The sequence below is a fragment of the Thalassophryne amazonica genome, chromosome 19 (assembly GCF_902500255.1).
Source record: "Thalassophryne amazonica chromosome 19, fThaAma1.1, whole genome shotgun sequence".
Classification (NCBI taxonomy): domain Eukaryota; kingdom Metazoa; phylum Chordata; class Actinopteri; order Batrachoidiformes; family Batrachoididae; genus Thalassophryne; species Thalassophryne amazonica.
Window position 1 is genome coordinate 15249450 of NC_047121.1, and position 23075 is coordinate 15272524.

A 23075-nucleotide genomic window follows, 5' to 3' on the forward strand; every position below is an offset into this window, starting at 1 on the left:
TACACTGCCGTCTTACATACAAAATATCCTAGGTACGGCCGTCACTCTTTAAAAGCCAGGAGAGGTTTGTGTAAATTATTTTTTAAAAACCATTCAACAAATGCCATTCACAATACTTTCTCACTATTTACAAAAAAACAGTGATGCTGCTAAATTATACATATGAACTAACTAAACTAAGTCCTTTGTGTGTTCTCACACACACACACACATACATACATATATATATATATATATATATAAAGTGTGTGTGTGTGTGTGTGTGTGTGAGAAAACAATTCTAGAACAGGGTAATTCTTGATTTAACAATAAACTCATTCAGATTTTACTTGTGTATTAAAGCAACATACATATGAGGGTACTTCAAAAATATCTCAGCGTCACTCGGAAACAAAAATATCTGGTGGCTCAAGATGTGACGGTTGTCCTTGAAGAGACAGTGCAGCTTGAACATGGGTGGACCAAGTGCACTGAAGGGAGACTAAAAAATAAACAATTTAGAAATCTTTCTCTTGTGACATTTCCTAGCTGAGACTGAAAAATTCTGAAGTACCCGGGCAAATAACCAAAGCTGCAAGTGACAAAAACTTTACTCGTATTATTAATACTAACATTACATTGTGCAATTATGTATTTGCTGTCCATTTCTATAAATTCATACAGAGATTAATGAGCTGGAATAAGGCCACCATAAAGTTGAGCATTACCCGAGAACGTGTGAGGTTTGGACAGGGGTGGGTGAAGGGAGTCGTTTTACGTATTACTTTATATTGATACTGTGGTACAATGACAGATTGTAAATTGGGGTGTACTACAAATAAAAGTGAAGCTAAGACACCCCCCACGGCACCCAGCACCCCAGTGAGACATGAGCCAAAATACAAATTACATAGACTCATCTAATAAATTGTTTCATGTTATTTGGTGTATTTCTAATGGCTTTGAGTGCCATTTTAGAATCCATTTAACAGTTTGACAGACATTTTTGGTCAGGTGATCAGACCCAAATGGACACATTTATGGTATCTTGGCTTCACTTTTGCACAGTGCACAAACAAGGGTACAGCTTCCGTCTTTTGAAGGTCTCTGCTTGGTATGTCGTTATTTTGAGCAGCAAAGTTGCACGGGAATACTTCTCACTCTGGCAGGTCCATGTGATTGCGAGAGGCAATCATCTGTAATATCTGAGTTTTGGAAGCCAAGAATTCTGTCATACGAATAAGTGCACCACACACACTGAAGGTCATACATGCTTTTTCCTTTTCAACAAAGATGAGATATTAGAGAGTCTGGACAGACAACAGTGGACACTTTAGGAACTGTTCAGGTTTGTTACTTCTAAGAGATATTCATTTCATCTGTAGGTTATACCTTAAACCGAAAATTAATTTTAAACATCAGTCATGGTGTCTTTACAATGTATACACAAGAATATACCTAATTTCAACTTTTGGTTGCAAAACTGAATGACTACATTCAACAGAATAATAACAGCATCTACAGGGTGGCCAAGATAACTGAGACTTTGGGGAATGATCATAGGATTTGTAGGATTTATTAAACTTTTTATGGGTTCCATTTTTGGGGGGTCACCCTGTAACTGCCCACCAGTACCTAGAATATATAAGTGGTCATGCTGAAAATTAATCAGTACAAACTGATTACAGATTAGCTGAAATAATGTGATGTAAAGTATCTTTAACTTGTGATCTTTAGTGTTCAAAACTTAAAAAAAATTGAAACATTTAAAATTGATTGGAAATGCAGCTGTTATATACGGAGATGAAATGAAAGATGACCAGTTGACTGATGTGAAGAGCAATAAAACAGAGTGAACAAGATTAAGCATATTTACCAGTGCGGCGATAAATCAGACAAACTAACTGAAAACGTTGGTGTGTGTATAGCTTATAAAGTTTATGTGTATGTCTCTACCAGCTGGTCCAGACATGTTTAGGAACCCAGTGTGTGACCGACCACTACAGATCAGAATCAAGTAGTATTAACAATTTATTATTTACGCACACCTCGACCTTTAGGCAGCTCCAGTAGTGCAACGACAGTAAACAACAACTAAAAGTGCATCATTATACACGGGTAACAAGTTGCTGACTTACAGTTAACCTCAGCAACCTTAAGAGATGAAGACGAAAGTTGAATTTGTTAGCATATCTCTGTGTGTGTGTGCCGGGGGGGCAAAGCCTTGGCCTGGTTGTACACCAACACGTGGTGTTTCTCATCACATCTTTAACAAGATAATCCTGCTCGTACGCGGCTCGGATCTGTGACCTTTTTCTTTACTGTGCTGTCTCCATTAACCTGTGAACCATGCTGTCGGTCAGCAATGAACCGACACTAGAAGGGAACAGATTGCCTTCAGTGGGCCAAAATGTACACATCTACCCTGGCTGCACAGACGTGTTTCATTTTTTGTTCATTTACAAGTGAAAACAAATAAAATCAGCTTTTTCCACCAAACTGGTCGATCATATCTGAACAGATTATAGGGTGGGCCAATAAAATGTTACACTTTTTTAATTCGTACAATTTCCAAAATAAAGATTTCTTTTTCATTTTCAGGAAAATCAATTCCTAAAAATGAAAAAGAAATTAGCAGAATCCCTCTTGAGATGTGTGGCAATGTCATCACAAACTTCAATGTGCGTGTTGCATCTGTAATCCAAAGGAGCGTGGATTGAACATGTCATGAATTATTGAACTGTGCAGAAAACAAGAGACAAATTGGGAAACCTTTAGTATCAAATGTTCATTTGATGCTTCTGTTACAAGTCTGTAAATAAAATTTTTGATTAAGTTCTCATTTCAAAAACTTGTGTACGATCAAAAAGTGGTAATATTTTATTGGCCCATCCTGTAGTCCAAAAGCTTTTTGCACAGTGAAATCTCAAATTTTTAACATGCAAAAATCAAATTTGCTAATAAAAACAACTGTTAAATTCAGTCTGAATATTGTTCATAGAGGATGTATTTGTATTTGTATTGTTTTATAGTGAACAGGGCAGATTTATTACATCTTCAACAGGTTGAGTTAAAACATAAGCGACGGCTGGTGGCTCTGGTTTGCGTGAGGTCAGGCTGCAGAGGTTTGGTATTTGTTCCAAGCTTTCAAGGACAAACCTGGGAAGATTCAGTGATGGGTGATTTTGCACCTGTCCGTTTTCTGATAGAACTGTAATCAAAGCATTTTAAAAGTTTTAATACTGTTGTGTAATTGTCTTATTAAGTGCTGACAATTTCCCAAAGATGTTAAAGTGTCTGTAAACCACTATTTACAAAAGGGCTCGACTCAGCTGGGCTCTGAATGTGGAAAAACTGGATTCCATGTCATGGTCGAACAGAACTCTGAAGTGTGTGTCAAGGATTTTATATAGTTCATGCTCTTATTAGAATTTATTTTCTTTAGTTTATGCTTATATTATTATTATTTATTTTCTTATAGTTTATGCTTATTATTTTTCCTCTTTGTGAGAAGAGGAGGTTTTAGAAAGAAAGACTTGTTGTCTGCATTCTTCATGATTGAGCAAACTATTTTTCATTTTGCCTTATCCTGCTTTGACGAGCCACAAGGCTCATGTTGCAGGAATGGAAGGTTTCAGCCGTTACCTATCTTTGCTGTCACCCTCTTGCAGACATGACTCATGTGTAACCTCTCCCGACTGTCCTTGTTTGTTTTTTCTCATGTTGATGAACTAAATAAAAGGCTGGGCCAGAGGAGGAGATTTTAGGAGAGCTTTGTAGCTGAGCACTTACAAGCTGCTTCATTGTTCTCCTCCTCTGCGCAGAGCAAAAAATATATATATTTGTCTCTCTCTGACTGGTTTCTTTTCAGTGTTTGTGCCTCTCATTTCTTTAAAAACAGGGTGCAAACCTAACAGTGTGACATCATATGTCCATGACATCACTCGAGCTGGTTCTATGTTATCTTTTCAAAATCACAATTTTGTGTTTTAAGGGCCAATCTGAGAGAAATATATTGGTTTTTCATCTTTATGCACATCATCTTTGGTGGATTCAACAAATAAGGTATATATATATATATATATATATATATATATATATATATATATAGAACTGTTTCAGTATGGGATGTTCAGTTTGGTACAGGGCTTGCACAGGTGAGTTTACGTTGCGTGTGTTTTAATTTCTGGACTATAGAGCGCACCTGAATATTAGCTGCACCCACCAATTTTAAAAAGAAAAAAGAAACTGTACATAAATGAGCCACACTTTTCTATAAGCCGCAGGTCTCCACGTTGTAACATGAGATATTTACACAGAAAGATGTTAGACAGAAAGATTTTTTAACTTTTAATTAAATACGTACCGTAAATGCTTTTTTCCCTGAAGTGTTACCAGGCAGCACTTTGCAATTATTTTATTTTCCTGTTTGTGTAACGTTACAATAAATTGTTGGTTTAAACAACAAGCAAATTTAGGTTTTGCATTTGTTCTCATACTGTACCGAAAATTAACCGAACTGTGACCTCAAAACTGATGTATGTATTGAACCGTGATTTTTGTGTATCGTTACACCCCTAGTGTGTGTGTGTGTGTGTGTGTGTGTGTGTGTGTGTGTGTGTGTGTGTGTGTGTGTGTGTAGCCCAACCAATATATCGGCTGGCTGATCAAATTGGCCGATATCAGCCTTTTACAAACATATCAGTACAAACATAATTTTTGCCAATATGAAAACTTTTATCTTTTATCTATTTTATGCAAATGCTGAGCAATGCAACATGATGACTTCCAAATCAAATGAAGGCAATGTAGCGACAGCATGACGTACATTGGTTGGTTACTTGAAGATAATCATCCAAGATGACGGAATAAGCTCCCAGACAGCTTTATCTCTCTATAAATTGAATCTGTTTGGTCATTTTTCTCTTAAAACTTGGTAAACCACTGCGATAAATAAACACTTTTATATATCAGCAGATACATTGGTACTGTAATTTTTTTTTAACTCAATATCGGTATTGTATTTGCTTACCAAAAATTTATGGTTGGGCTCTAATATATAATACAGGTTTGTGGTTGAATATTAACTAAGTTCATACTGGGAGCGCTAGTAAATAACCATAAAGCTTCCTATAATGGGGTTATACTGGTCTTACACAGGTTATATGGCAGACCTTCTGGTAGTTTTACCACCCAAATGGTCTATTCGCTGACTGCCTATGATTTATAGATCATAAATATAGAAATATTTAAATCAATAATGACACAAGGTGTTGCAGCCAGATGCAGGGCATTGCCATTAACACAGTTCTTGTGTGTGTCCCAGCATTTGGCTTATATCACGAAAATCAAAGCGACAATCAAAGGATTCCAATGCCTGCAGCAGCATAACACAATGGAGAACAGAAACACCGTAACTTTGTAACTTCTTTCTTTCATGCTAACACACACGCAAACATATCTTACAGTCACATGGAAAATAATTACAGCTCTCCACATGATGAACTATGTAGTGATTTTACCTTCACTGCAGTGATTTTAGCTCATCAGAAAAGTAGGACACTAACGAGGCAACTATGATGCCACCGTGTAGCAGTGGGTGTGCCTGTGCCATCTAAATCTGTTTGTATCAGGCACACCTGATGCAAACCGAAAAAAAATTTAGCCGCCGTCATATTAATACAAAAAGTTGTCTGTCGTGGATGGCAACCATCCAAGACCTACGGCTTTCCGTGCTGTCGTGGATGCGGCAAAGCACAGCATCAGTGTATGTTCCCAGACTTGACATGTTAATGTGCAAGGTGCTGCTCGCCACTCTGAAAGCCATTATTTTCAACGGGAAGCCCCACACACCAAGCAGGTGTTTATATGTACAGTCTGTGTTTATGCTGAGTTTTGACTGCTGAGAATTTCATGTGAGTAAACATGCACACCTTAAGAGGAATCAAAAGGCAGATATTGTGGATTTTTAGGGCAAAGTTCAGCTTGAAAACAATGCAATCTAAACATCAAATTTAGTCGATGTTTTGTGTTCAGTTATTCGACTGAGAAGGAGCAATTTTGTTGTGCTTCATTTGAATATTTCTGAAAGCAGACTTTTGTTTTTTAGAGGTGAAAGAAAATTTGTGCACAATTCAAAATCACCCAGTCAAGGTTGATGACAAAGTGTGCCTATTCCTTCCAGGGGTGGCACTAAAGCATTTTTTTTTTGGGGGGGGGGGGGGGGGGGGGCATTTAAATAGTGCAAAAACTGAAACAGTAAACATGACATCCTTAGATGTCAAGGAATAATAAACTAGCGTTGGGCTTGAGACCAGAGGATCCTCGGTTCAAATCCCGGCCTGACTACAGAATCACTAAGGGGCCCTGGGCATGGTCCTTAATCCCCTAGTTGCTCCCGGTGTGTAGTGAGTACTTTGTATGGCAGCACCGTCACATCAGGGTGAATGTGACATTGATGTGTAAAGGGCTTTTGGCATCTGATGCAGATGGAAAAGCTCTATATAAATACAGTACATTTAACTGTACATTATTCACCAAACAGTTGTTCTGCCATCTGCAACAGTCCAATATTCCAAAGCCTCTCACTGCTCAAAGTTGTTGGTGTTTTTTAAATAAGTGTTGAGGTGCAGTGTGAAAACGTCAGGCAGCTGTCTCAGAGCAGTCGACACTGCAGCTGCTTCAAATGTTTTGCACATGTCCAAAACACTCGTGCCACAGTCGAGGTGGGACACCCATTGAACGGCAGTCTATGTGCAGCCTGAGTGCAGTCTCACTGCAATCTACATATTTGTACGGCGTCATAACAGCATTCGGAACAATCTGATAGCAGTCAGGGGAACTCTGAAATGGATCGAGCACATCTAGGGATGGTTATTGAAAACCAGTTCCTGTTAAGAATCGATAAGAAATGATTCAAACCACCAATATCAATGGCCTTTTCGCTTAATGGTTCCCTTATCAGTTATTCTTTCATTCAGATTACGCGAAAGCTAGTTTAGCAGTCGGAGATAGCACCAACCACGTCATGACAAAAACATGTATTTGTCTCACGCACGCTCCACTGAGGAAATGAGATTAGCTGCACAATCAATGGGAACGGGTCCGAAGATTTACCCAGACTGACAACAGATATGAGTAAATTAAGTAATTTTATGCATTTTTTGTGGTTTCTTGAGGCATTTTGTGAATGCAGAAATGCACTCGGACCTCAAAACATGCTTCTGTGATATAAACCAAACACACCATCGCTTCTTCTGGGGCGTTTAATGGCCACCAGCATCCTTTACTGTTGCATTGCTGCCATCTTCTGCATCAGTCCGTTATAGCAGTACTAAATCCCCAGTGTCTTTCAAGTATTTAAAAAGCCAACATTTCCCCTCCCACTTTAATCTTTATTTAACGTTTTGACCGTTGGGGTTTTTCTGTAATTATTGTATGGCTTTGCCTTACAATATAAAGCACCTTGGGGCAACTGTTTGTTGTGATTTGGCACTATATAAATAAAATTGATTTGATTTTTTTATTTGTCTGTGCCATTGAGATCAAGGTCTCTTTTACAAGGGAGACCTGGAGAATTATTAAGTTTCCAATTCACCTAACCTGCTGATACAACAAAACTTCTTTCAGTACAAAAAGGCCAAAAAAAAAGTCCAATTAATGCATTTGATTCCTATAGTGACGCATTTTTCAGCACAGTTCTGCATCAGTTCTACCAGTATCAGCATCTTCCTTTTAATTTTTTTTTAGCCAAGATGACTTACATGTGTTATCCTAAAACAGGCCAAATTGTAACATGGATAATTCCATTTGTTCCAAAAGTGTCTGCCAGGGAAAAACAAGCAGAGATTGTATTTTCTGACAGCACACCTTTAGCTGCCAAAAATAGTTTATCTGTCAACACAGTAAAACTGATAGTCTTTTAAAATGGGGTCTAAATGCTGTTTTAAATCACATAAGAGTAAAATCTTATAATCTATTTTTTTTTGGGGGGGGGGGGGGGTGTCAAAGCCACCTTAAATTCCGAAAGCACACGTTAGTTATGCCTGGTTATGCCTCCACTTTGATGGCATTAATTAATTTTTCCCTAGCAACACTTTATATAGAACCAGCTGAGCTGTTGTCACGAGGCTGTGATGTCATCACTCAATAAGAGGTTAGAGTTTTTGTGCTGTAGGGTGAATATGGTAGGAACAGGGTCGCCTCCATCATCAACATTTTACAAACAAACTCCCCTTTGGAACTGATCAGCAACTCCAAATGATGGATGCACACATGCCAAACAGAGAAACCAGACAAATGAAGTGCTAAAACATCTCCTCACCTAAGAATGACAGATGTTTTGGAGGAGACTGTGATCATACTGCGTGTGCACACAGCGCTGCTGTTATAAGCAAGCCTCAGGATTTGATGCAAGTGCTCTGGGCTCCAAAGTCACACCTGGCCAGCTGCATGGGGAGGTAAGTTGGAACAGTTGGGCAGGTAGATTTTATGCTGTGCCTCCAACATTCAATGGATGCACTCTTCGAGCAGAAGAATAAACACCTTTAAATTCAATAACTGCAATTTGAAAGAGTGCACTTTTCAAAATGTATGAGCCAAGATTCTTTGTTTTTCAATTTTAACCTCAAAATGCAATATCTCCTCAAACCCTTTGTGAGAGCTTCATTTTGAATTATTTCTTGCAAATGATAAACAGCACTAAACTGTGGACAGGTAGGTTTTTGTGACGGGGCAGGTAAATTTCTGTGACTTCTGTGTTTCTTTGTTGCTGAATTTGCTTTTGCCTAAATGAACCTGCCGAACACAATCCAAATTTTCTTATGTTCAACAGGCTGCTGATTACTTTATGAAAGTGACGTTTCTGCAGAAGCGACTGAAGTAACTTTAACTTAACTGCAGTGGTGCTTTGATTCTGTAGCGCACGTCTGCCTGTTTAACACGGTGATGGTAGTCGGGGTGGAGGAGTGGAGTGGCAAACACATCCAGCTTTCTATAATTATAGAATGTCAAGTTTGTTCATGCTTTCTGCTCTGACCTTTTCCTCACACTAAATGTGTGCCCTTTAAAGAGACGGTGAGCAGCTCCGGTATGAGACGTTGGAACTCAATGAGCTCTTTAGGGCAGAATGCAACTTTTTTTTTTATTATTCTGTTCTATTGCTGTACTATTCTGAAGGCAAGGAGTTCATCATTTTGTGACGCGCATGTAGAAAGAAACATTTTGTTTTAAATAAGTGTATGCCTGTGTCTTAAGTCAAAGCTCTGAAGGCTCCGCTGCGGCCGCATCGATGGGGAAACAGATTTCACTGCTGCAGGAGCTAATTGGGCAGGTGGAGATAGCTCAGGGACACAGAACAGTTGGCATCGAACAGCAGCAGCAGTGGGGCAGTACAAAGGGAAAAGACATTCCGGGAAGAAAAAAGCCACAATTAGAGGATATGGATTTCTTAGGCAACATTCGCAGAGGTCCCCTCTCCTTCTGCTAAAGTGCTGCCCCGATTCTCCTTATGCAAATTGGCCTAATCGCTTCAGTCAATCAGAGTCAGTCGATCTATAGGAAGCCTGTTTCACGAGCACTTGGAGCACAATGCGATGCACTGCATTTCCAAACCAACTGTTGTTAAACACTGGCGCGGGGGGGGTCTGGAGGCATCGTGCACTGGAAAACGTTTAATCAGTGCTGGCCTATGACCTATGGAGCCACTGCGGATGAGAAGTCGCTGCAGCACAGCGACACATCAAGGCAAGTTGGAACGATGGATAGCCACGGAGACAGGGAAAAAGAACAAAGAACCGGACCGGCAGCAGAGAAGATGGCAGCAGACAACCCAAACGCCAATCAGAAATGTCACGGGGTCTTCAAATGGACTCTAGCTATGAAGACGACGTTGTACAGTAGGTCCTCATTAAAGGAAGACTGAAGACATGAATTCAACTCTCAGAAAAAAGTTCACGGCCACTGCGACACCAGCCGTCACTGCCGAGCCATCAAGGTGACATGGAGTGAATGTGCACAACAAATTAGTACAAACATGTTGACTCAAATTTTGTTAAGTGCTTGTGTGTCCATGTGCATGCTGTGTGCAGCTGAATATCTTCAGTTACTTTCTGCCCCCTCCCCCCCAAAATTAAAACAAAAAAGTACAGCAATAACTTAAGTAAAACGTACAAAAAACAATGCAAAATCTCTAAAACCTCAAAAAAATTACAAGACAAGGATCTCTTCTAGCAGCAAGCCGTGGCCGTCTCAAATCTAACAAGGCGGAGCCGGACAAATGTAAAATGTCTGTTTTTGAAGAAAGGGTTGGGGTCTTTCCCTCATCCATGCCCCCTTCCTGTGCCAGGATTCTGTCAATCAGTTTTGAGGGGACAAAATCCCTGTAGGATAGTGAGGGGAAACCTGTTCAGGGTTTAGTCTACCGGATGACTTGACCCCTCCCCAGCTGCCCCAGTCCTATGTCCCAGCATGCACCTCTCCCTGCCAAAGTAAAAGTGGCAGACGTCTTTGAAGGCGGGTGGCTGATGGGAAAGCATCGGCGTGGTGGAGGAAAGTGGGTGTGGTCAGATACAGGTGGATGGCTGTGCTGTGGGCTGCTGTTTGCGGTTCCTCAGGCCTCCAGACTTCTCTTTGTAGCAAATGCACATCTGTTGTGAGACGTCAACCAGGGCACTGGCCACGGCCAAACCTGGAAAAAATATAAATCATCTATGAGGCAAATGATATGCAAACACATGGAGCTTAAAAAATAATAATAATAATAATAAATGGAGAGGTAACATATATGTAATGAAGCTGACTTCAAACTAATAGTCACAAAATCAAAATACATTAATGTTCTCTGTTTTCAGAGAACTGTCTTTCAAAATCTTCCAAAGGTGGAATGTTGTAAACCAAAGGACTGTTGTTACTTGATCTGATCTTACAACTTCACAGGGGAGGCTTCCTGTGGAATTCCTGTGAGACCTCACCATTTCGCAAGAGTGATTGATCACTTGCCAACAACATGGTTATATTTTTCTGAAAACCAGAATGGGTTAAACTCAAGTCAGCGTGAGTTATCGGACAGGTGTAATAAACCTGTCTACAGACAGATATAGATATTCTAGGCCAGGAAATATAAATGTTCTACCACCTCAGGACCAATTTAGAGTCTCACATCTCCAAAGTGATCCTGAAAGCATTACTTAGTCAAACCTTATCAGCAAAGCAAACTTGGTTCATAACCAGACACAAGGGACCAACACTGGAACAGGACCAGAGCTCCCCTGGAAGCCCAACTGGGAAGAACACAAACACTTCTGAATTTTTTTTTTTTTGTTGTTGTTGTTGTTGTTGTTTTGGTGGCTGTCGGACAGCCTCCTGTGGGCTGCATGTGGCCCTTTGTTTTTGGACTTGCTAAAGTTCCACCACGTGGTTTCTTTGTTCTTTTGTTCAATGTTTCATAAATTTTGTTGTCCAAGGCACCAGTGTAATACCTTTAAAGCCCAGAGTCAAGTTTTCTGCCTTCTGTTAGACAACTTCCTCGCCAAGTTTTTGTAATTATGAGCGGATTTGCCAAAGGACTGTTTTCCTTTTCTGTAACTTTACACCTCTTCTTATCACGCCTTGAACATTTTCTAAATTTTTACAAATACTTAAATTTGGTCTTCCACAAGTTTTTGAAACCACCACAGTATCTTTAGAGCGCAAACACCTAAAACCTTCATTTGTGGGTCACTCTGAACCAACCAATGGACTCACCGAATCACGTTTAGCCCTGCCGGCAAAATGAGCTGGACTTGCAGTCTGTAGTCACCTGGGTTCAACCCTGACACAAACAATGAAAGCCGCACAGGCCCATTAAGGAATTGGTCTGGACCAGATCCCAGCTAAGTGACGCCACCAAGGTTCCTAAGGTTGTCAATTGTTGCAAAGTGGCTATACATATTCATTTGGTAACTTTCTTAATAATAATAATGATTGGTGAACCCAAATTCATTCATTAAATTTCAATCAGATTTATTCTCTGTAAATCCTTAAACTTTGTTCTTTCACTACTTTATGTTTTAACGTATCATGATCAACAGTCTGCCTCTGTAATAAAACTATAAATCAGTTATATTCTCAAAATGTCAGTCACCTGTTTATCCATGTATAAATATGAATAAATGTGTAAATAGTATGCCAGTGGTTTTATTGTCTTCAGTTTAAACAGAGTTTTGATCAATATCGTATTAGGAAAATCGTATTAGGAACTTATGACTTTCAGATCAAAGACTGATTAATATTAACGTTGTTTAAGCTGACATCCTGCTCGTATGAAAATTAAGCAGGTGGTGCCCTGTTCAAGTTTTAATTAAATTTCATATTTAATTAAATATTATCTTAATTTCTATTTATTATTATCTCAATTGTTACCATATATGTTGTGCCTATGTGGCCCCATAATTATTAATACTTCAGTTTGTAGTATAGTCGGGTGCTTCCATGTGAGGCATAAAAAGCATTAACTGTTAATATTAAAAAAAGACTATTAATAATTAAATCTCTACATATATTATTGGTGCCCACATCTGAGGCACATTTCAATATTAAAGATTAAAAAATAAATAAATAAATACATTTTGTTACATTTTCTGGGTCCATCATGTGAGGCGCTCACGTGGCTCTGCGGGTCAGGACGCAGAAATCATTGAAATAAATAATAGATAACAATAATAGATAAATAACAGATAATAGATAACCCCTGTCATTTCTGCAGATTGAGCTTTTGTGTTCACTTATTCTTTGTTTTAATGTTTTATAGTCTTGCCCACATATGCTAAACCACAAGGACAGCGTAACAGATCACGTGTGGATGCGCAAGTTACATCACATCTTCGCTTTTGTGGCACCGAACAGGTCCCTCCTCCCTTTAGAGGGGTAGACCATGAAACTTTTTGAAAAAAAGAGGCCTACTGGATTGAAACATTATAAACATTGGCACCTAAGGGACTTAATGATGAACTGATTCTAAACATCTTTCTATGACATTTATTTATTATAGAACTATAGTACATGCTCCAAAAAATAATATAGCACCTTCAACTGCACCACAGAATAAAACAGTTAAATGTGGTCTATTAAACATTAGGTCTCTCTCTTCTAAGTCCCTGTTGGTAAATGATATAATAATTGATCAACATATTGATTTATTCTGCCTTACAGAAACCTGGTTACAGCAGGATGAATATGTTAGTTTAAATGAGTCAACACCCCCGAGTCACACTAACTGTCAGAATGCTCGTAGCACGGGCCGGGGCGGAGGATTAGCAGCAATCTTCCATTCCAGCTTATTAATTAATCAAAAACCCAGACAGAGCTTTAATTCATTTGAAAGCTTGACTCTTAGTCTTGTCCATCCAAATTGGAAGTCCCAAAAACCAGTTTTATTTGTTATTATCTATCGTCCACCTGGTCGTTATTGTGAGTTTCTCTGTGAATTTTCAGACCTTTTGTCTGACTTAGTGCTTAGCTCAGATAAGATAATTATAGTGGGCGATTTTAACATCCACACAGATGCGGAGAATGACAGCCTCAACACTGCATTTAATCTATTATTAGACTCTATTGGCTTTGCTCAAAAAGTAAATGAGTCCACCCACCACTTTAATCATATCTTAGATCTTGTTCTGACTTATGGTATGGAAATAGAAGACTTAACAGTATTCCCTGAAAACTCCCTTCTGTCTGATCATTTCTTAATAACATTTACATTTACTCTGATGGACTACCCAGCAGTGGGGAATAAGTTTCATTACACTAGAAGTCTTTCAGAAAGCGCTGTAACTAGGTTTAAGGATATGATTCCTTCTTTATGTTCTCTAATGCCATATACCAACACAGTGCAGAGTAGCTACCTAAACTCTGTAAGTGAGATAGAGTATCTCGTCAATAGTTTTACATCCTCATTGAAGACAACTTTGGATGCTGTAGCTCCTCTAAAAAAGAGAGCTTTAAATCAGAAGTGCCTGACTCCATGGTATAACTCACAAACTCGTAGCTTAAAGCAGATAACCCGTAAGTTGGAGAGGAAATGGCGTCTCACTAATTTAGAAGATTTTCACTTAGCCTGGAAAAAGAGTCTGTTGCTCTATAAAAAAGCCCTCCGTAAAGCTAGGACATCTTTCTACTCATCACTAATTGAAGAAAATAAGAACAACCCCAGGTTTCTTTTCAGCACTGTAGCCAGGCTGACAAAGAGTCAGAGCTCTATTGAGCTGAGTATTCCATTAACTTTAACTAGTAATGACTTCATGACTTTCTTTGCTAACAAAATTTTAACTATTAGAGAAAAAATTACTCATAACCATCCCAAAGACGTATCGTTATCTTTGGCTGCTTTCAGTGATGCCGGTATTTGGTTAGACTCTTTCTCTCAGATTGTTCTGTCTGAGTTATTTTCATTAGTTACTTCATCCAAACCATCAACATGTTTATTAGACCCCATTCCTACCAGGCTGCTCAAGGAAGCCCTACCATTATTTAATGCTTCGATCTTAAATATGATCAATCTATCTTTGTTAGTTGGCTATGTACCACAGGCTTTTAAGGTGGCAGTAATTAAACCATTACTTAAAAAGCCATCACTTGACCCAGCTATCTTAGCTAATTATAGGCCAATCTCCAACCTTCCTTTTCTCTCAAAAATTCTTGAAAGGGTAGTTGTAAAACAGCTAACTGATCATCTGCAGAGGAATGGTCTATTTGAAGAGTTTCAGTCAGGTTTTAGAATTCATCATAGTACAGAAACAGCATTAGTGAAGGTTACAAATGATCTTCTTATGGCCTCGGACAGTGGACTCATCTCTGTGCTTGTTCTGTTAGACCTCAGTGCTGCTTTTGATACTGTTGACCATAAAATTTTATTAGAGATTAGAGCATGCCATAGGTATTAAAGGCACTGCGCTGCGGTGGTTTGAATCATATTTGTCTAATAGATTACAATTTGTTCATGTAAATGGGGAATCTTCTTCACAGACTAAAGTTAATTATGGAGTTCCACAAGGTTCTGTGCTAGGACCAATTTTATTCACTTTATACATGCTTCCCTTAGGCAGTATTATTAGACGGTATTGCTTAAATTTTCATTGTTACGCAGATGATACCCAGCTTTATCTATCCATGAAGCCAGAGGACACACACCAATTAGCTAAACTGCAGGATTGTCTTACAGACATAAAGACATGGATGACCTCTAATTTCCTGCTTTTAAACTCAGATAAAACTGAAGTTATTGTACTTGGCCCCACAAATCTTAGAAACATGGTGTCTAACCAGATCCTTACTCTGGATGGCATTACCCTGACCTCTAGTAATACTGTGAGAAATCTTGGAGTCATTTTTGATCAGGATATGTCATTCAAAGCGCATATTAAACAAATATGTAGGACTGCTTTTTTGCATTTACGCAATATCTCTAAAATCAGAAAGGTCTTGTCTCAGAGTGATGCTGAAAAACTAATTCATGCATTTATTTCCTCTAGGCTGGACTATTGTAATTCATTATTATCAGGTTGTCCTAAAAGTTCCCTAAAAAGCCTTCAGTTAATTCAAAATGCTGCAGCTAGAGTACTGACGGGGACTAGAAGGAGAGAGCATATCTCACCCATATTGGCCTCTCTTCATTGGCTTCCTGTTAATTCTAGAATAGAATTTAAAATTCTTCTTCTTACTTATAAGGTTTTGAATAATCAGGTCCCATCTTATCTTAGGGACCTCGTAGTACCATATCACCCCAATAGAGCGCTTCGCTCTCAGACTGCAGGCTTACTTGTAGTTCCTAGGGTTTGTAAGAGTAGAATGGGAGGCAGAGCCTTCAGCTTTCAGGCTCCTCTCCTGTGGAACCAGCTCCCAATTCAGATCAGGGAGACAGACACCCTCTCTACTTTTAAGATTAGGCTTAAAACTTTCCTTTTTGCTAAAGCTTATAGTTAGGGCTGGATCAGGTGACCCTGAACCATCCCTTAGTTATGCTGCTATAGACGTAGACTGCTGGGGGGGTTCCTATGATGCACTGTTTCTTTCTCTTTTTGCTCTGTATGCACCACTCTGCATTTAATCATTAGTGATCGATCTCTGCTCCCCTCCACAGCATGTCTTTTTCCTGGTTCTCTCCCTCAGCCCCAACCAGTCCCAGCAGAAGACTGCCCCTCCCTGAGCCTGGTTCTGCTGGAGGTTTCTTCCTCTTAAAAGGGAGTTTTTCCTTCCCACTGTAGCCAAGTGCTTGCTCACAGGGGGTCGTTTTGACCGTTGGGGTTTTACATAATTATTGTATGGCCTTGCCTTACAATATAAAGTGCCTTGGGGCAACTGTTTGTTGTGATGTGGCGCTATATAAAAAAATTGATTGATTGATTGATTGATTTCCTCTGCCTAAGTTTATTTATAGGTATGTTTATATTGAGGCAGGTCGCTTGATGTGTGTACATGTGTACATATATTGTGCTGTCATATATATATATATATATATATATATATATATATAGTGAGGAAAATAAGTATTTGAACACCCTGCGGTTTTGCAAGTTCTCCCACTTAGAAATTATGGAGGGGTCTGAAATTTTCATCTTAGGTGCATGTCCACTGTGAGAGACATAATCTTAAAAAAAAAAAACAGAGATCACAATGTATGATTTTTTTTAATAATTTATTTGTATGTTACTGCTGCAAATAAGTATATGAACACCTACCAACCAGCAAGAATTCTGGCTCACACAGCCCTGTTAACTGTTCTTTAAGAAGCCCTCTTATTCTGCACTCTTTACCTGTATTAATTGCACCTGTTTGAACTTGTTACCTGTATAAATGACACCTGTTCACACACTCAATCAACCACACTCCAACCTGTCCACCATAGCCAAGACCAAAGAGCTGTCTAAGGACACCAGGGACAAAACTGTAGACCTGCACAAGGCTGGGATGGACTACAGGACAACAGGCAAGCAGCTTGGTAGAAGACAACTGATTATTTATTAGAAAGTGGAAGAAACACAAGATGACTGTCAATCTCCCTCGGTCTGGGATTCCATGCAAGATCTCACTTTGTGGGGTAAGGATGATTCTGAGAAAGCTCAGAACTACACAGGAGAACCTGGTCAATGACCTGAAGAGAGCTGGGACGACAGTCACAAAGATCACATTAGTGACACATGATGCTGTCATGGTTTAAAATCCTGCAGGGCAGCAAGGTCCCCCTGCTCAAGCCAGAACATGTCGAGGCCCGTTTGAAGTTCACCAGTGACCATCTGGATGATCCAGAGGAGGCATGGGAGAAGGTCATGTGGTCAGATGAGACCAGAATAGAGCTTTTTGGAAATTGGGGGTGGAAACATCATACTCTGGTGGTGTTCTTCTGCAAAGGGGACAGGATGACTGCACCGTATTGCAGGGAGGATGGATGGGGTCATGTATTGCAAGATTTTGGCAAACAACCTCCTTCCCTCAGTAAGAGCATTGAAGATGAGTCATGGCTGGGTCTTCTGGCATGACAATGACCCCAAATACACAGCCAGGGCAACCAAGGAGGGGCTCCGTAAGAAGCATTTCAAGGTCCTGGAGTGGCCTGGCCAGTCTCCAGACCTGAACTCAATAGAAAATCTTTGGTGGGAGCTGAAACTCCAAACCTGAAAGATCTATAGAAGATCTGTATGGAGGAGTGGACCAAAATCGCTGCTGCAGTGTGTGAAAACCTGGTGAAAAACTAAAGGAAACGTTTGACCTCTGTAATTGCAAACAAAGGCCACTGTACCAAATATTAACATTGATTTTCACAGGTGTTCAAATACTTATTTGCAGCAGTAACATACAAATAAATTATTTAAAAAAAATAAATAAATCATACATTGTGATTTCCGGATTTTTTTTTTTTTTTTTTTTTTTTTAGATTATGTCTCTCACCGTGGACATGCACCTAAGATAAAAATTTCAGACCCCTCCATGATTTCTAAGTGGGAGAACTTGCAAAATCACAGGGTGTTCAATTACTTATTTTCCTCACTGTATATATATCATGTCTTTTACATATATAAATATAATACTCTTCAGTGTGATATATAGGTATATATCTATTTTGTATACATTATTGCATGAGTTTTATGTGTAAAAAGGGTTTTTATCCTGTGACGTAACCAGCCACACCCTATTTAAGATGGTTTTTCATTCACAGAAATTATTTGCCTGATGATGCCCATTGGCCAAAAGGTTGCTTGATTAAATTCATCTTTGTGTTCCAAGTGAGGCAGTGTGCAAGAGTTTTTTTGTTTTCTCGATTATTACACAGTAAATTCTGCTGAGATGCTGCTGGGATAACATTTGGTCACAGTCAAAATAGAGTAAAATACACTATTATAGAGTGAAATCAGCTCTACCGTCAAATCAAGTGTTTCTACTCCGATAAGAGTTGATTTTACACTGTGATAGAGTTGCTTTTGCACTCTCAGAGTACATTTAACTCTATTTGGACTGGGACCAAATGTTATCCCAGCAGAGTAAATTTTACTCTGCAGAACTTATTGTGTACCTCCTGACTTGTGGCATCAACTTGTGACTGATGACTATGAAATTCGGCAGGCAACGTTTTGTCATTTGTCTGTGTCACTGGAACATGTTTCATGTTTGTTGGACTTAATAATTTAATAAGATGTGAGTGTCCATTGAATGTATGTGGAGGTTGTGGTGCAGATGACACTCATGATACACCCAAAATGAAAGTTGGAAAAGTAGGTTTTACATTTGATGCAATTTAGCATAAAAATGCAAAGGTAGAAAAATGGGCATAGCCCATTGTAGAATACAGTATATAGGAGTTTAAATTTAATGGAGTCTTCTTTGGCCTAATATCTATCTGTGACGAAAATTTTGTCAAAACCCGTGCAGTATTTTTATGTAACCTTGCTAACAGACAGACAGACAAATAAATAAATAAATGCCAATTTTTTTTTTTTTTTTTTTTTTACATTCTTGGCAGATGTAAAAACACAATGAAGGCACAAAAACACAACATAGACCCCAGAAATAATGGTTGGAATGAAGTGAAAAATGTACCACATAGCAACAGAAAACAGGAGAAGAGAGCCTTAAATGCTGCCAGAGTGACAGGTGTCAAAAATAAGCATCCTCAGGTGTGACCAATTAGTGAAAACGAAATTAACCACATAACCCCATGATTCACAACAGATGATGATGAAGAAACAGAAAACATGAAAGAACAAGGAAAGGTGAGTAACAGAATAAAATGATGGTGGAGTAAGTGTTACTGAAGCACAGGAAGACACAGAACTTAACACAGAGGGAGAAACCACTGACTGCTCCCAGCAAAACACTGTGTAGCAATGGGGAGAGAAACCAAGGGATGTTCTAACTGAAAATAAACAGGTGTCAAATGCGATGTTTTCTGCAGTTTTAAGAGTCAGAATATCAGCAGTGCAACAAATTTTTTCCATTATCACAATGCGTGTTTCCTGTTTTAATTATTCTGGCACAAGCAGAAAGTGCATTTGTGCACCACAGGACCTGTGTACATGCCCTTGCATTGCTATGAGGTGCACATAAACATTTCACATTTTAAATGACTGATGGGGTAATAGTCCAAAATGGAGTCACCACCTTGGGTTTTAGAATTTAGAACCAGAGAATGAGAACCACACAAGTGCAAATATGGCTGAGCTGTTACAGATTGTAGTGGAAGTAAATTTATTATGGATCATCACAAACACTTTGCTTTAAAAAGAACTGGGAAATCACAGTGGGGAAAAACATTTTTCTTGCACGGAGTTTTTCAACAGATTTTGGGTCATTCTGGAGCACTGAATCCAAATCTGGTGTTTGTTTTTGCCAATCACATCACATTTTTGAGATATGAAAACATATCAAGCATTGAAGCAAAAGCTGCAGTCTCGCACACCTCTTCTGTGCCATAAACAAAATTACAGCTCTTGTTCATATTTCACAAACCTGGTTTAAAAACTATGCTTTGAAGCTGCTTTTGTGCATGATTAGTGGCGTCAAACTTATGAGTGAATGAGCAACTTTTGCGTAATCCATCAACACGGAACATACAGACTGCAAAACAACATGATGTGATAGAGGAAAGCTGAGCTCAGATTCTGATTCAGCACCCCAAAATTACCCTAAATCAGTTCTCATAGTCAGTGCAAGAAAAAAAAAAATTGTTGACCACTGTAATTGCGTTATAATCAAATTGCAGTGAATCATAATTGAATGGAATTTTGAAGTCCCTAGAGAATCCCACACCTAGATATTATGGATGTTGCTTGCTATGCTTATACATAGGACAATAGTTTCAAGTCCAACTGAAAAAAACGAGCATTAGATATAAACATTATGGCAAGAAGAGCAAGGGGTGGGGGTGGTAAAGACGATAAGTGTGTGTGTGTGTGTGTGTGTGTGTGTGTGTGTGTGTGTGTGTGTGTGTGTGTGTGTGTGTGTGTGTGTGTGTGTGTGTGTGTGTGTGTGTGTGTGTGTGTGTGTGTGTGTGTGTGTGTGTGCGCGCGCGTGTGTGGGGGGGAGCACTAAAGGGGGTGTTCGCTCACGGCATTATAGCAGCTAGAACTGCTTCTGTACATGCGCGCACGCACACACCACACACACACACACACACACACACACACACACACACACACACACACACACACACACACACACACACACACAGGGAAGAAGGCGATGAGATCACAGACACAGTACTGAGGCAATCATTAACTTATACCACACTTCATTAACATTTATTACTAGCCTCTGAGCCATGAAATTCCAATAAACTCCATTTACCTCCAATGACGGATGTGTTTACCTCAATTAAATACACATAGCAAACAAAAACCCCAAGAGGCAGAAATCACATGTTGTAAAATCAGGAGACTGAGAGCCCTCAGTGTAGCATCCTGCAACCATTACCTTAGCTCTTAATCTGAAGATGGTTCAAAACTCCCAAATGAGGCTTAGATACTAATCACAGATAATCGAAAACACTGACCTCCTCTTGGCTGTTTGGGCCAGTCATTTTTAAAGGAGCTAAACTGTTAACAGATGCCACCAGCAGACACGAGGCTGAGAATTCATTAAAAAAAATGTCTGGATGGCAAACCAGCTAAAAACATTATACAAGAGAACCTCCGGGGCATGTGAAGGATGTCAGAACACAGCTAGCGTGGGCTCAACAGAAGCTACCAGCAGAAAAGCTCCAAAGAGTTTTCAGTTATGACAAAAAGGACTATGTGGTAATTAATAAGGGCCCAGGGCATGCTGGTGGTCTGGGGACTGCAAATACGGAGGAAAAATAGGCTGTAATAGAGAAGAGTACAGAGGAAACTTTGAGGTGGGATCTTGTTGGTGTTGCTGAAGGAAGACAGTTAAAGAAACAGAAGAAAGTGAGAAGCTCAGCGTTAGATCTGAACAGACCATCTGAATTAAATGAACAAAAGCAGGAAACGGAGCAACAGATGAAAGCCAGCCTCCATTCTAAAAGTAACAGCAGCCAGCCGACTGCAGACCTCGCAGACAAGAAGGGAAGAAAAAACTAAAACAAACAAACAAGAAACAGGACAGAAATGCAGGAAAAAAGAGAAAGTTAAAGAGTGGAAAAGCAAGGGAAAAGCTGCAGCTTTGTTCTCAGCAGCAGACAAAACAAGATGAGAAAGCGACAAACAGGCTGCAGTGCAAAAGAAGACGAAAACAGAAAAATGAGAGCCCAAAGTCAACACGGCTCATCGCCTCAGTTTCACATGTATGATCACCAACCACTCGACGCCTGTTCATATAAAAATCAAAATCATGGAAATTAAGTTTTTCATCTCTGATGATCAAATGTTATAATGGTGGGCTTAGGACCAGAGGATCCTCAGTTCAAGTCTGACAGACCAAAAAAAAAAAAAAAAAAAACTAAACCAAAACAAATAAACCATCATTAAGCATGCTTGGCCAAAGTCCTTAATCCCCAATTTAGTCCTGGTGTGCAGCTGAGTACCTTGCATGGGAGTACGCTGACATCACTATGCAAGTGTGTGTGTGCATGAATGTCTGAATGTGAGGCATCATTGTAAAGAGCACTAAGCATCTGTTTCAGATGGAAAAGTGTTATCTAAACACAGGCCATTTACCATCGGTCATAACAAGATTCACTTCTATTTGCAATCATTTAGTAGAAATTACAAATTAATTTTTGCATTGTGATGTATTACATATGTACCTAAAGCTGTTTATATGAATTAGACACACGTAGAAGAATGATTTATTAGCTTATTTATTATGATTCATTGATTTATTTATCATTTAGTGTTATTTATTTATTATATGTTATTTATTATTAATGTTATTTATTTATTTATTTATTTAGTCGTATTATTTAAATTGTTACTGTGCACACAGCACATCTTGAACCAGAGCTACACTATGACTGCTCTTTTCCCGAGATGAATCAATACTGATATATAATTTTTCCCTCAAACAAAAATCAAACTTTCTCTACAGAGAAGATAAATCTGGAAATATTAGCACAGCTAGGGGTTGTGTAGCAAAATATTCGAAAGGACACTACTATTTATTTTCTCTCCCCCCCCCCCCCCCCCCCCCCCCATCCCCAATGCCATCCCATCCCCACTGGTTGGTTAGTTGATTTTAATGAAACCTGGAGGGGGGTGGGGCTTTGACCCAGAGAGAACCTGTTAAATTTTTCAAGACTTTCTTCACATTTGACATGCATGTTAGGTGAATTGGGAACTTTATAATTGTCCAGGTCTCCCTTGCAAAAGAGATCTTGATCTTAATGGGACTAACCTGGTTAAATTAAGGGTAAATTAAAAATTACGATAAAAAAGAGGCACTTGAATTGCTAAATGTCCCACCATATTTCAAGCACCATTGAGTTTAGATTGAATTACAGCGCTTGAAAATCAGATGTAATTACCATAAACAAATATAATCACCATATCTGTGTCAACACTATCACACACATTATGAATATCATCTCTCTCATTAAATATATCAAAACGTTTACAGCAACTGGACTTCTTGTAGGTCTTCAAGACATTTCACAGTTTCGACACTTCAGAGGAAGA

At 39.1% G+C, this 23075-nt stretch overlaps 1 protein-coding gene across 1 annotated transcript in view; it reads right to left on the bottom strand.

Moving 5' to 3' along the window:
• Positions 1 to 10438: 10438 nt before the first annotated feature.
• atrn (attractin) overlaps positions 10439 to 23075 on the bottom strand; it is a 446230-nt gene continuing 433593 nt past the window's right edge. Inside the window, exon 29 of the mRNA XM_034159382.1 lies at positions 10439 to 10666. Coding sequence (XP_034015273.1) covers positions 10542 to 10666 — 125 coding nt within the window. The 3' untranslated portion in view covers positions 10439 to 10541. The remainder of the gene's footprint in view (positions 10667 to 23075) is intronic.